Here is a 16,298-nt window from a genome sequence, read left to right as displayed (position 1 = left end):
CAGACAAAAACATATTAGCATTAAATAACGCTTGAAGGCAGAATGATGCTTCTTTCAATTGGACCCCTTAAGGAAGCTTTTAATATAGACTGGCACAACAAAATGAAGATTTTCAAGTAGACATAATGAGGCAAACTATTACTATTTTAACCACCCTGGAGTATAATCAGTTGATAAGGTTTCAAAACGTTACAAGGTCTAGGACAAAAACATCAACATTAGTTCCATTGGATCAAAATTGAAACCTGATTAATCAAAAGTGTTATAAAGACAAAAACAAAAATGTTTATTGCTACTTTTGTTCATCTATAATTTCATCATCTAAGATAAACAGATGAAGATATTTAATCTATCAATTTGATGAATGGCAAATACTGAATTTCAGTTCCCACCTAGTCCTCTCAAAAAATAGTTTATGCTACATTCATGTATTCTCTCAAAATTTCAACTTATTTTAAATGAGAAATAAAGAAGAGGGAAAAATAAAAAGCCATGAACATCTTCAACCAGTTGAATTACGTCAGCACAAAGAAATTTAAATTAACATTCATAAATAACTATATGTATCTCATCTACTGCATGAGGAATATTGCCTACTATTTACAGTCATTTTAACTGGGCTCCTAGCTGTGTCAAGAAAAACCCTAAGCAGAGTACAGAAGAATGAATATCTCATGTTGTCCTTCTAGGGTTTTGTTGCTGTTTCTGAAACACCAACTTACACACACATAAATCTACAAGAATCATCATTTATTTGTGGGGTTTTTTTACCCCATAGTCTGCGTGGATTTGTACAATCAGTTGACAAGTGGCCAGTCAAATTCAATTTCAGATAGTAAAATAATATTCTTACAAAAACGTTACTGTTGCAACTGAAATCCCTATGTGATACATGAGGAGGAAGGTGAAACCAAGATAAAATGACTGGCAACCTCACCTTTCCAGAAGTAGCAGACTGGTAGACTGCAACATGTAAGCTCGAACTGTTGCTCTCTGTACTTCACAAGATAGAATTTCCACTGTTATTACTGTCAAAACTGACACTTCTATAAGCAATATATTTGCATGTTAATTACAAAACTAATATCTTTTCTCCTTAGATGAACAAAGAACAAATCCAGAAAGACAAAATAATAGAGAATGATTTTCACAGGCTCGCTAAGCCTGCTGGCTCCAAAACACCAAGAACAATTCACAAATTCAGAAAACACTGGCACCTCAGCAATTTCACGAGGCATGGTCAGAATGCTACCACCACTGTTTATAGCTTTTATGTACAGCACTAGCATCTGACATCAAATTTCACAATCCCGTCAATGACACACTACTGGAAACTACACAAAATCATTTTATTGTAACGTTTCAGTTGCCACAATCACCAAAAAAGCAGCTTCCATTCTCTACACCACTTTATGCTTCCCATTGTACTGACAAGCTATCCCTCCTTTAGTAGCATCTTTTCCTCGGTACTAGTTATTTCAAGCCTCTCTCCACTTACAGATTGTAATTACATGGCACACAATTTCAGAGTTCTTATCAAATTTCAACTCTATTTTGCAAAGTTGATCTGCAAAATTAGACAACACTCTCACGGAGTCCTACACTACAGGTTCAAACGCTGCCACAGAAGAAGTCCTCTTTAAAAGCACATTAAAGCACACACACTCTCATAAGCTTCTTCTGCAAGTATTTTCTTTCAGGTAAGGATACGGTAGAAACACAGGAATAGCCATGAGCTTCTGTATAACAAATATGATGTGCAGAGAAGCACTAGAAACATTAAACAAGCCTCAACCTTTCCTCATATGTGTCAGTAAAGATAAGATAATTGGCTGTATTGCTTTTAGGATACTAAGTATTTTGTCCTCATTACTCTAGAAATGTTTTATTTTTGCTTACTGCATTTGTCAGGATGGCAGTTCTTCCCAAAGCACTATTAAGTTATGAATCTAAACCTAGTCAAAACTTAAAACACAAATTTGTCATTCTGGTATGCTAAAATGAAACACGTAGTTGCTAAAACTTCTCAGTACTCACAGAAAGTTTTTAAATTTAAACGTCAACTGTTTGAACAACTCTTCAGAGTTAAAGACTTTTTCAAAATGTATCATTTCTGAATCACCCACAACATTCGCCTTAAAACACAAACTATTTTTACACCTCAAGAAATATAAATTTCATGCCAATGAAAAGTTTTCTTAACCACTTTATTTTAATGCTCTACTAACCTGTTCTAGGATTTCTATTTCACTGTCTTTAGCTTGCAAAATTTCTAATATGTTTCCGTCCTTGACTTCAGCTTTCTGCTTTTCTCTAGAAACATATAAAAAAAAAGACACTTTATTAGTCACAATTTGCACTTAATCGTTTGAATTTTTCATGTCCTGATAATGAATGTCATTTTAAAACACAGAAAATTAAATTATTTGAAGCTGACAGGCCTTGCAGAATTAATCAGGGAGCATATGGCAAGTGACAGCAAATTACATCTGTAAACAGCTAGCACAACTTTCTTCAGAAAGAAACTGAAGGAAGAGGTATTGGAGCATGTTTTGAAATAGCTAAAATTAGCTATCCCATTCCTCCCAAAATGCACAAAGTATATTTGCCTACAGACTGAACAAAATGTTATTCCTACCTTGGCAATACAGTAACATTAAGCTGTTTAGATTTGTGGGATCCTTTTCTGAAATAAGACAGCATTTCTTCATCTAAAACAAAACTTTAGAACTTCATAGATGACAGTATTACCATCTTACACATGGCTAGAATCTATAAGTTTTCCAGGACAAAAAAGGAAGGCTGAGAAGGTTGTTTAATGGAAATGAGCAAAGCAACGTGGTTTATAAGTACAAGGCTACAATCATGATCACATTATTTTATTAAAAAAAATCATTTGATGAGTTATCAATGCTGTGTAGATCCACCTCATCTCACTGTGATCCTTTTTTTCTCAACTATTTTAAATGTTGTGCTTATTCTACTTCTATCAGAGACTTCAAAGGCTCAAGTATACTGTCCCAACAGGCTCTTTTTTTAATACCATATACTTTTAAATAATTCCTATGGCTTTTAGACAGATCCTAAAAAAAAAAAATAAAAAAAAAAATAAAAAAAAAAAAAGAATTAAGAAAAAATGGTACAGAATTTACTTCAAGATTTTTGGGGACTGAGATCTCAAGGCCTCATAATTGCAAAAAGTGAAAAACAAGGGCTGTTCTGAAAATAATGTCTTCTATTTTGTTATGTTGTGTAAGAGGCCATGCTTTTTACATTACTGTCTCAAAGTTGCAGAAATGGACAAGTTCAGGCAAGCCTCACCAAGGTTCCAGAAGTCCCTTTATCTGAGGGTGACAGATGGAAAAGTGGGGGAGACACTCAAGGGAGATAAGATGCAGATGAATGGCCCTAAAGTGGTCTTTTTGTGTGGGCCTATCTCAAGGAAGAGGGCCATCTCCGAGGTATTCACATGACTCTGACCCAAGCCTTCCAGAAATGTCACGAAGGCTGGGAAGAAGTAGGATAAAAAGGGCACGGACAAGCCACAAAATTAGGTTTTCTGACATCAGATGCCTCACTACATGAACGCCTGCATGCTAAAGAAGATGCATGCATGCTGAAGAACGTTTAGGTATCTGGCCTCAAATTCCTCCATCGTCGTCCTACTCCTGCCAACGGATTCACCTGGGCTTGCTGCTTGAGACTCTGCTCCATGAGACCTTGCTGCTCGAGACTCTGTTTCGTGAGACCTCGCTGTTCCCTGAGACCCCGCTGCTCTTTCCACCGCCTGCTCTGCGCTGCACCAATCTGCTGCTTGCGGCCTGCCACTCTGCTGCTGCTCTCCCCTACGCTTATTTTTTCCCTGGACCAACGACAACAGGACGCTGCTGCATCAAGGAGGTGACTTTCCCCGCCTTTACGTAATTCTTGCCTTTTTCCACCTTTCCTATCGCCCACTTTCCCATCCCCATCACCCTAATTTTGATATTTGCCGCTCTCCCTTCCCCATCCCCTCAGCTGTCTATTATTTCTAATAAACTGGTCAGATCAACATTTGAATGTTTTTCTTCTTAATCTCACGCCGGGCATAACTTATCTAAAGAATCTTGCCTCTCTCCTAAATTGGAGCAAGACATCGTTGTCCCACGACTTCTGAGGTAGATGTGGGTGGTACAGCAGCATAGATTGAACCTTCCTACCAGCATTCCACCATGCGTTGTTGCTTTGAGACAGATGGCAGCAGAGGGGCAGTCTGAAAAAATAGTATCTGACATGAAGGTGTATGTGAAGCAAAAGCATAGAACTGAATTCCTCCCTGCAGATAAAAACTACAACCATTAGCATCCATTGACACTTGCTGAGCATTTGTGAAAATGGACAAGTGCACAGTGAGGCAGTGGGTGGTGCATTTCAGGAGTGGAAAAAGCGATGTGAAAGATGAGCCACATTCTGGATAACCATGGCACATCATGTTAGGCCACAAAATGTGTCTCAGCCAGCTAATTCACCCAAATAAATACACTGTGATCAGGGAACTGCCTACAGAGATGAACATCGTCTTTAATAAATTGAGAACAATAGTAGCAGTGTCAGAATATCACAAAGTTTATATCAGGCAGGTCCCAGAAATTCTCAACAGAAACAGAAAAAACACTATATGCAAGTTTTTCAGGACTTTGAAAATAGGACTGTTGAATGAATACAAAGCTAAGTTGACTGTTTCCTGGATTGCATTATTACCAGTGATGAGATATGGTGTCATCACTACAATTCAGAATCAAAATGGCAGTCCACAGAGAGGTGACATCTGAATTCCCCATCAAAGGAAAAGCTCAAGACGCAGCTCTCAGCGGGCAAAGTAACATGCACTATCTTCTGGAACCGGAAAGGGGTGATACTTCTGGATTTCCTGGAACCTAGACAAACCACCAATTCTCATCACTACATGGCAACACTAAGGAAGCTGAAGGCTCCAGTTCTAGAGTCAGGTAAGAAAAGACAACAACTTTTCTCTTGCAGCATCATAACAACAGACCTCATATCAGTTCGAAGATCATGGAGCACACTGGCAATCTTGGCTGGACTATCCTACCACATCAATCATATAGACCAGATTTGGCACCTTCTGACTTCCATCTGTTCAGGACAATGGCAGACAAACTGCATGGGCAATATTTTCCTAGCAATGACACCATCACAGCAGCTGTGAAACAGAGCATCACTTCCAGTGGCTTAGATATTTAAGAGTGTGGCATCCAGGCTCTTGATCACCACTGGTAGAAACACATAGCCAACAGTGGTGACTATGTTGAAAAACAGTGTTTGTTCTTGAGAATCTGTACCAGCAAATTGCATTATTTTGTTCTTTATATCGGTTGTAGTTTCCATGGAAATAAAGCATTACTTCCAGAGATACTTAAAGACAATTTTTCACTGTCTTTGAACTTTACTAAAACTGGACTAAGTTGCCTGCAATTACAGAAATCCACTCTATTAGAAAGTTTAGTTCATTTATCCCAAGGGTTACAAAGGTTTCAGGTCTTTTGAAGAAAAAAAAAAAATAGGGACAAATACACTGGAGGAGAAAAAATGGAATATGTAAATCTCCCAATATACAACACACAAACTGACCTTCCTTGACATTAACGATTAACTATTTGCACTGACTTTGAGTAAGACTGAGTTAATTTTCTTCTTAGCAGCTCATACAGCACTGTTCCAGAATTCTGTTTGTTGATGCTGTTATTTTTGGTTCTTTGTTTTGTTGTTCCAGTGCAGTGCTTACAGAATCAAGGACTCCTCTGTTTCTTACATTGCCACACCAGCAAGGACAGAACAGGATTGGGGAGGGGGCACAGCCAGGAAAGCTGACTCAAACTGACCCAAGAATATCCCATACCGTATGATGTCACACTCAGGAATAGGAGCTGGTGGGACGACAGAGGAAGACATTCAGAATCATGGTGTTTGTCTTCCCAAGTAAGCATCACAATTGATGAAGACCTAATTTCCACGAAATAACTATCTGCCTGCAAATGGGAAGCAGTCAATGAGTTCTTCATTCTTTTTTGCTTGACCACAGTTTTTGCTTTACCCATTAAACTCTCTTCAACTCAGCCCATGAGCTTTCTCACTTTACTCTTCTGATTCTCTTCTCTTGCTGCAGAAGAGTGAGCAAGTGATTGTGTGGGGCTCAGCAACCCACCAAGGCTAAACCAACAACACTACAACTCAAGAACTTCTCAATCAGATTTTAAAAAACAAAAGAATATCTGAAAAGTTTATAAACATTTACAGATCATTATCTACAAAATCACTTTAAAAAACAGGTGTACGTAAGAAAAATCTCAAATGTTTGGAGCTCACGTGCTCCTGAAACATGTCTGTTGCTTATGACAGGTACTATATAGTATTATTCAACTTTAATGAGTCAGAACTGTGCTCCAGCCTAAAATCCCCATTGCTTCCTCGTACTGCACTTCCCTGCTACATGGTCCTTAACAGATAACAGCTATTTCTATTTTTCCAAAAAAATTACCTGCAGTACACAAAATCCAAACATTTTGGGAGATACATTCCTCTACAGGTACCACACACTATGATGAAGTCATTAACCCATATAAATCTAACTAAACTCTGGATACTATGGCATTCAAAGTTACTTTAGTTATTGATCAGATAAAATTATAGCACACATATAACTATTTTGCTTGATCTTAAATCTTTTAAAGTTCTGGAAACAAAAGAAGAAGGCCTCTAATATGAAGTACTTGGAACAGTAATGACACAGCAAACAGAATACCAACCATAAACCCACCAAAACCACTGAAAACACTGCCTCTTGCCTTCAAAAGTACCTTGACTTCAACTGCTGACTGAAATATCAGATCCACTGTTCCAACATTGATTTATTTCCTTCCCCATTTTAGTTCAGCTGTTTTTATAATGCATTTTTAAATTAAATCATTGTTCTTAATACTCTCATGTCATCTGCCATCCACAATCTGCCACTGCCTTCTCAACTTCTCTAACCACTACCTTCTCTCAGAAAGTCGGCTTTTTACAAAACCAAGCAAAATTAATCACAAATGCTGGATAACTAATTAACCTCTTATCTCAGCCTCACAATCATCACTTCAAAATGTATTAAACCTGTTTTCTAATGGACTAATTGATCCAAAACTCTTATGGGTCAAGTCAGATTTCTCAAAGCAAGCCTCAAAAGAATTCCACAGGTGTATTTTCACTTTAAAGAGAAGGGGAAGAAAGTAAATAAACAAGCCAAGAACAAAGCAAAAGAACAAACTTACCTTCAGATCTGAAAAACAATTCACATAGCTAATTCAGATGTGTTATCAGTATTGAAGAATTTGTAGGGCTCTGTAAATTTAGGACAAGCCTGTACCAAATAGGCTTATAGGAATAAAGGATTGAACCAGAGACAAAGGAATAAAAAAATTTAAAAAATAAAGAAAAAAAAAAGAAAAAAAAAAAAGAAAAAAAAAAGAAAGAAAAAAAAAGAAAAAAGAAAAAGAAAAAAAAAAGAAAGAAAAGTGCTGAAGAAAAAACATGCCTATGTTTGTAAACACACACAAATGACCTAGATCTTCAAGGTTCATTTCTAATTAAACTCAGTACTTTCTCTATCTAGTTGATACTCAAACAGCCCTTTGAACAAAGCTATCAAGGAACGTTTGTAAATACAGATCCATCATCATCATCAATATGAAGAGCCTAATGTAAACTGATTGCATTTTTTTCCTATGTGGGGTGGAGCTTTTTTTTTTCTGGATCTCAAGATAATGAGCTATGTAACACCTCACAAAACAGGTGCACTAGTTATCACACACAGCTTTAAAAATAATAATTTTTAAAATGTAAGAACACAATGGGATGCCATCAGAACACTAAAGCTTAAATTGAAATCTTCCACTGAACTTTATCAGGAGCTCCTCCTGGTGGCACAGAATAATTTCCGGTGTTCGTTATGGTACAGTTCCCCACAGACCCTCTCAAGGTAATATAACCAAAACTTGCATATCATACTTCTATTTGTTTTCATGCATTAAAATTATATTAGAAAAGAAATAATACCCTCCTACTTTTTAGAAGTATGAATAAAAATCATCAACTGACTTTATTAATTGAGCCGTTATGATTTCCAACATATTAAAAAAGGTCCGTTGCAATATGGGGAAAAAAATCAGGCACTGTCAAGAAGCTGATGATGATCAATGACTGAGACAAACTCCTGTTTAGCTAATTAGAACCACTGATGAGCAATAATGATGTGAGCTAAGAATATTTCCAGACTTCTCTAGGATGAAAAATGGAATGAAGAGAGGCTGTCAATTTGTACAAGTTTTACACTCCAATCAGTTTTCCCATGAGTACTACCTACTTTAAATGTTCAACACAGCTGTATTTAGCTACATAGACTATCTAGAATCAGTTTTCCACAAAAATGAAGAAACCAAGGAAATACTGTTTAACATTCTTCCCATTATGATTTTTTCCTGTGTTACATGATACATTACACAACAGGACAGGATAATATTTTTGAGGTTTGGACCATTATTAATGACTTGTCAGAAATGAAACATTAGACTATAAGGAAACAGTTATGAATGAGGTGTGAAAACAGAACAAGAAATACAAAAAATGCCAAGGTTTTCAAAACTAAAAAGTTTGAGGAAGTTTACAAGACATCACGGTTCCTACAATTTTCAATGACAGTATTCTGGGACGAAAGGCATCTTTAATGCTAATACAGATCTTAATCAGCCAATTAATCATTTGACTAGAAAAATAAAAAATAAAAATAAAAAAAAAAAAGATGTATACACAATTATGCCATTTTGACATCAACTTAATGAAAATGATTCTAACTAATAAAAAATTGGAATTACTGTTCACAGGTTTCACACATCTACTTTTAATTTTATAAACAGTGGGATTTTAAAAAGGTTAACAATCTAAAGATTTTGCCATACAAACCGATAAAACTTATGCTTGCTCTTCAAACTTTGAGATCCATGATAGAAGAAAAACAAATGTTAACACTTAACACTATATATAATATATCCATAACAAAAAATTAAAAAAAAAGATCTGGAAATATTCTTATTTTTAAAAGTTACAATGAACTGGTTTGATGCACCATTCAATGGGATTGTTATTTCTCCTGGTCTTTACATTTCCAATTGCATACTTATAAAAATGCATATATCCAGTGTTATTATTAAATAGAAAATGAATGACCCATGTGCAAAGTGAAGGTGTATAGCACACACTGTCAGTGTTACTGCGAATATGGCACCAATACTGTAATTTTCTGTGTACAGTTGCATACCTCTGGCTGTAGAATTATTGGTTTGAGGAAACAGAGCCTACATCTCAAACTTTCAACTAGAAACCTTAATGTGATAGTGCACCACTTGAGATAAAGGAAATAAAACTAAATAGCTCTTATTTAATGTACTGTTTAATCACACCTCAAATCCTTAAACTCAAATCCTTAAACTTCATATTTTACTTGACACAAAATTCTTTTTCTTTTTTCCTTTTACTTCTAACAATTACAGATTGTGCTTTCAAAGAATTTAGACCACAAAAAAAAAAAAAACAAAAAAACCATCCTAAACTGAAATTGACAGCACATATCTGCTGTAATCTAAGACAGAAGGTATTTTCTGAATCAAAACTACCACAAGACTATATTAGTTTCTTCACACAAATAATGTAACGTCTAATTATAAACAAATTCTACAACGAGATTTATTTTCTTAGTAAATTATTTATGAATCTGTGTTTGTTATCAGTTTTATTTTATATCATACTTATCAAAATTAAAAAATATATCATTAAAGACACGTAATTTCTTGCATTTCTAAATTAATTCACTAGATTATTTATCTGTGTTTTATATTTTAAGCAACACACAGAGTACTAAAAATGTTTTTACACTACAGCAGTAAAGAAAATAAAGTGACATTTTTCCCTAATAATTTTGCAAACATTTTTCATCTAAAATACACAACCCTCTTACAGTGTTTAAAATATCAGCACTTCAGAACAGACTGCTTTAACATCTGCACATCACCAGGGTTTCCCCCAAGGATTTTTAAATGATGCCTGCCTGTGCTGAATAAAGTGCTAACTTGCACCTTGCATTTCAAACTGTGTCCTGAGCAGCCATCCAGTTGGTACAACACCAGCTGAATTCCCAGAGGCTACTGTTCAATCAGGCTTGACTGCAATTATCATGTCAATATTTTGTGCTCCGATATGCAGATATGCACACATGCAAGCTGCATAATACTTTCTTCTCCATGGAATGTTGACTTATGTTCAATGTTCTGAGAATTTTTAATGAAATAGGATATTAAACTTTCATCAACTGTAGACAATCACAATTATTTGACCTTAGATAGAAAGGTTGTACCCTTATGCTCTATTATTCCATCCACTTTATTGAGTGATAATAACTAGGGAGTCCACTTTATTTTAAACTCAATGACAAAACAGTAACAGCCTACAAGAACACATTAGAACTTCTTTACTTCCCAGTTCTGTCATTCTGTTGCCTATTAATGGGCATAAGAGTAAAAGAAGTAGTTTAAGAAAATTTCTGCATGTTGTTAACCATTCCTTCAAAAGATGCAAGTTACCTTTTAAAAATTATTTTTCAATTGACATCAGCGATCTATATTTGCTCATACAAAGCATTACCTTACCATTCCGCAGAAGTACTGATTTCTAGTCATCTACACATCTTCAACCAGTGAGGAATCTACACCAACCTTATTTCATATGTTTCTTCAATATTTTGCTATCCACAGGATACAGCAAAACATAGCCTGAGCTCCTTTGATAACCCTTCCAAAAATTTCTATTTATGTTTCTGATCATTTGCTCCTCAGCCCTGCTCTATTCTATTTGTACACTGTTAGAAAGACATTAACACCCCAGCAACAACAAAATTCTACCTGTTAGTGGCATGGCTGTCCTAATAGCAAACTTTATATTCATTCCCACTCTTCAGTGAAGTCTTGCAAGACAGCACACTAGGAATAGGTGTAGAAAAACATTGCTAAAGCAACAATATCATCTAACGTAATACAATATCCATCAAGATCTACCAAGTTTTGTATCACTGCCACAGTATGACTCCACCTTTCAGAAGAAAGGCAGTCAGCTGTCCTAGAGGAAAACCAGAATCAGATTACCTATCAAGATTTCATGTAACATCGAAGTCTTACAGAGATCTCTGAAAGTTTAACACAGTATTTTAAACCATTTGATGCTCTTATCTGATCTTCAACTCTGAGTTTATATACGTATTTACCTGCAAAAGGTACTTTTAAGCAACTTAACCAAAAAAAAAAAAAAAATCATCAAAAAAGTGAATATTTCAAAAGGCAGTGAGCTAGAAATAGCATGCTCTTTACATAATACCGAGATCAATAGTATTTAAAGTAGCTGGAAAGTATACTAACATGAGATGTACTTCTACAATGGCTTGTTTGAGAATACCTGGAGGCTTTTACATATCCCAAAGGCATTTCTCATTTGCACAGTAAAGATAATTTTTTGTTTATATCTGAATATTAAAATGGGAATAGAGTTACAGTTATCCAGCAAGAACTGCAAAGACTGCTGAAAAGCAGAATATCATTGGTGTATTGTCAGAATCAACAGCATAGACATAAAAAGGCACCAGTTACATTTTAACAGTTATAGAGAGGGTGAACTTCTATTTTAGGACCATGAAAGCACTTCAGGATAGCACACAAATAATGGAAACCTACTGTTAATTCCCTCCTATATCCCCCAAATTACGCCTTCTAATTTTTTTTTTTTTTGTTTATTTCAGAAAAGGATAATATAAGGAGTAGTTTAATGTTACAAATATAAATTAATGCTACTAATAAAATTCACTTGACTATGCTGCTAGTATTGCTAACACAATTACCAGAGTAGGCTGCCCCAAAAGTAAAGCCTCCTGCTTATTTACATGGAAACTACAACAAACAAAAAGAGTAAAACAACACTATTTGATAGAACAAATTCTCAGCTACAAAACACAATTTGTCAACATAGTCAAAATAAACTATGCATTTTTACCACCACTGAATGAGAGCCTACAAGCCACACACTGCACCAGCAGAGGTGACCCACTACCTCTGTCACCACTGCTGAAAAGCATCATCTACCACCTAGGTGTTCCCACAACCACTGTTTGAGCTCCATAAATGCTCAGCAAGCATCAGTGAATGTCACTGAGTGCGGAGGTTCCACCAGCTGCAGAAGTAAAGGGCACTCATTCCACCTGACCCTTGAGACAGATTAGTGAGCACTCAGCACCAAGCTAAGGCTGCAGCTCTGGCAGGGGCATATGCACTGTCTACACAGGTCATGACCAATGCCTCCATCCTCCAGAGCTACTGAAGGAAGAAGCATCTGTACAGATGGTGATCTGTGGGAAGTGCCTGGACCTTGCTCCTGGAACAGAGGAGAGTGGAAAACTCGCTTGCATAAGATGTGCCAACATAGAGGATCTCCTGTGACAGATGACTGAGCTGCAGGAGACCGTCAAAAGGCTGTATACTTTCAGAGAGGCATAAATGGAGAGAGACAGCTGGATTCACATGCAATCCACATTGAATCCACAACCCAGGGGCAAGCAGCCCCAAACTACTCCAACAGCACATCCAGTCAGAGGGGAAGACAACAGTGATGAGAAATGGCAAACTGCCATGACAAAGGCTAGGATGGAAAAGGCCTGCCTCAAAGCCTGAGGTGTCTCTGTAGAACCCCTTCACAGTTCTGCAGACAGAAGGAAAAATGAACTGCAACAGATAAATCGTCAGAACTGAGTAAGGCAGCCAGACAAGCTCCCCATTGCATAACAGCTACTGTTCCATGATTCTGATCTCAGACAGTCTGAAGTTGGCACGGAAAGCTCGTTGGTGATGGAATTTTTAATAAATACAACACACTGAAAAATGAAGTTATACAAACATTTGCAGTATTCACACAAACCCAAAGAGAGTCAGTAAAAGTTCTGAATTCATTTAATTCTGTTTTTATCTACTTCAAAAATCACTTAAGTCAATGACAGATGAAAATCAACTTGGAAAACATTAACAAAAAGAAAAAAATCTTTTTCCTATTACAGATGAGTTAAAGAAGAGTTGAGCTGGTTTTTGCTTTTGCTGTTGCTGTTGTTTTTGTTTTTACCAGATATGATCACGGAATCATGTGTAGAATATCTTGAGTTGGAAGGGATCTAAAGATACCATTGAGACCAAGTTCTGACGTCCATTTTATAAGTTAGGATGCTAAGTCTATGTCGTACACATAAAAGGCTTTGAGCTGAGTGACCTGCTTTAGGAATCATTTTGCTTATAACCATTACTTAATAACCCAACTCTCTCCCTTTTAAAACTACCTACCTTTGCTAAATTAACAAAATCAGAAAGCTAAACTTCCTTGACCAAATGCTGTGATGATTACAAACTACCAAGATCTTTAATCAACATTTATGAACTGAGATAAACTGTCATGATACCACAATTATACATTCGGCTAGAAGGCAGGGAGGAAGACAAATTTTTGCAGAAAGAGTATGAAGATCATGAAACAGAAGAGTGTGAAAATCTTCAAAAATAATTATGGAAAGCTATTACTGAAAAAGTTAAGAGAATATGCAGGGCTGTAATTTGGCTGTGCAGGAGACTCACAAGTAAAGTGAATCTTTAGATTCATTAGAAATTTGTTCCAAAGAAGCAGTTAAACCATTCTCAGGCAAAAGACAGGAAGCTACAGCAATAATAAAAATAAATAAATAAAGATGTTGAGGAACTAATTTCTCCCTTCTTAATTCCATAACTCTGAGAGGACAATGATACAATTTAGATGTATAGCTTTGAGTTCATGTGATATGTTCTAGAGTGGTAGTATTCTTCTAAAAGAAGAGAGGATACATAAAACTAAGCAAAAACCTTAATAAGAACACAAACATTTTGTCTTTTGATACCTGGAGAAAGAATACTAAAACTACCACCTCAATGAGGCTTAATCAAATTTCATCCCAAAACTAATTGGTTAGAATAAGTGTTTTGAAATTATTTAGGAACAGATTTACACTTTGTCATCATCTTAAACATGCTTAAATAACTTCCCAAATCAAAACAGGGAAGAAATGCAAAGGTAGTACATAAATACTATCCTAATAACTGAGCTATTTCTCCTATGAAGACAAATGTCCCATCACAGAAACAGGATTAGCTGACACCACTGCAGGTGATGTCATCTGAACACTCAGGTAAAGCCATTTTAATATAAACTACATGTACGTGAAGTTTGCATTTCTTTCCCTGGATATGAATGCTACAGCATATTAGCTGTAATGTAAAAACATTATGTTTTTGGCAGAATTTTTTACTGTGTTATATAAGAAGAGAATGAACTTTACTCTCTATAGTACACCATAGCAAACATGCTCCTTGCTAAAGAACATAATGCATTACTTTAAATACATTTTCAAAATGAAATTCACTTACTCTTCCACTTTTAAAGAGGGATCACCATGGCACCTTGAGATAAAACAAGAAACTCTGACAATCACATTTCTTTCTCACTCATATTTTTCCTAACTTTGGCCTACAAACACCCTAAATCTATAAATATTAGCATTCTAAAATTAAGAGTTATATATTTTGTTTTTTAAAATTCATAGCAGTCAGTTGCTTGTAAGTAGGTAACATGAAAATACTGTCAGCACTAATATGCACAGAAAAGGATATTTAAACTGCATAGTCATCTCTTCTCTTACCTTGTTTTAGCCTTTCACTTCTTCAACAGGAACTGGACATAATAATAAGCACTATCTGTACACCTGATTTATCTAACAACATATGATAACAGAAAATGTGTCTTATCACCCTTTGTTATTCTTCCAGGAAATCCAAAGATGCAGTAAATTAATAATTTAAGAATTTAATTCAACAGATTTTGAAGTATAACCCAATCTTAAATCAAGAAAGGAAACTAGCAACATATTCCGAGCACTTTTGACACAGCTCAATAATAGATAGGTATATATGTACAGTATTTGTAACACTTCTTACAATCATGCATTTTTCCCAATTAATAACATGAATGTAGTAACAGCAGTTTTGTTTATTTGTTTTTTTAAAAAATTTAGATGTTTAAACTCACCTTTCCACTGCTAAACTAATAGCTTGTGTAAGGTCTGGATTTGACACCTGAAGGCGCTTCCACAGAGACCACACAAATTCTCTGTCACCCTTAAAAAGAAAGAAACAGAATAATTACATGCTAGATTTCTTACAACCCAAAAAAAAAAAAAAAAACCAACAAGTTGAGAACATGCAGAAGACAACAATAAACAAAACCTATGTTATAGTAAGAATTACCAGTCTTAAGACTAAAAAACATACTGAGTAATTATCTTGAATAAACAGTTTGAACAATGTAGAATTTTTTTGACAACTAGAGTGCACAGTGTGAGATGCAGCAGCAAAGAATAACATTATTCAAACAAGACAGCCTTTTGTTGTATCAATTTCAAGAACTTCTAGTAGTAGGATGTCAATCAATATATGTTGTGTTTACGATATATATAGAATACATACTTAAACATTAAATTCTGCTGTGCAAAGCTCTTAAGATTTTCTTTCAAAGCAGTATTTAAGTCTAACAAATGCTCTAACTTGTATCATATAAAAGCTTCAGAAAAAGATTCTTAAATGAGAGAAAGAAAAAATGCTTTACAAAAATTCAATGAAGAAAGTTTCTGAGAGTCAAAGGTCAGTTAAAAGCTTTTCCAGGTTTCTATTTTTCACTACACATAACCTGTTATTTTGCATGCGCATATTTTTAATACAATACAGTAGTATTATTGGAAGCACCAATATTGATGTAGCCGAAAATTAAAATCATAATGTGTTAACTCCACAAATGCAAGACACAAAAATCAGCAATGCTGAAGTCAAGGAGAATACAGAAAGAAAGCAAAGCATATGTACATAAGGCATGCACTGGGCTAATATCAAGTCTACTAAACACAGGCTATCATCAAATTAGAAATTAATAAATCAAAATTGCCAAACAGACAGCTAGATTAAAAAAAAAAATAAAAATCACAAGGATGCATTTTAGGCTGTTTTTACTAGCCTTTATTCTTAAAAAAAAAAAAAAAAAAAAAAAAAAAGTGGAACGTGCATGAAAAAAAATACATAACATAAAAGGAAAATCACCGCTCTGGTGGC

At 35.4% G+C, this 16,298-nt stretch overlaps 1 protein-coding gene across 1 annotated transcript in view; it reads right to left on the bottom strand.

Annotated features, from left to right (window-relative positions):
• The window catches only part of CNTLN (centlein), a 181,599-nt gene that overhangs the window by 150,270 nt on the left and 15,031 nt on the right, over window positions 1-16,298 (bottom strand). The window contains exons 3-4 of the mRNA XM_072359615.1: window positions 15,226-15,314; window positions 2,229-2,313 (exon numbers count right to left, since the gene is read on the bottom strand). Coding sequence (XP_072215716.1) covers window positions 2,229-2,313; window positions 15,226-15,314 — 174 coding nt within the window. The remainder of the gene's footprint in view (window positions 1-2,228; window positions 2,314-15,225; window positions 15,315-16,298) is intronic.

This window comes from Excalfactoria chinensis, chromosome Z (genome assembly GCF_039878825.1).
Source record: "Excalfactoria chinensis isolate bCotChi1 chromosome Z, bCotChi1.hap2, whole genome shotgun sequence".
Classification (NCBI taxonomy): Eukaryota; Metazoa; Chordata; class Aves; order Galliformes; family Phasianidae; genus Excalfactoria; species Excalfactoria chinensis.
The sequence above is the reverse complement of the archived record's forward strand: the minus strand, read 5'-3'. Positions and strand labels throughout refer to the sequence as shown.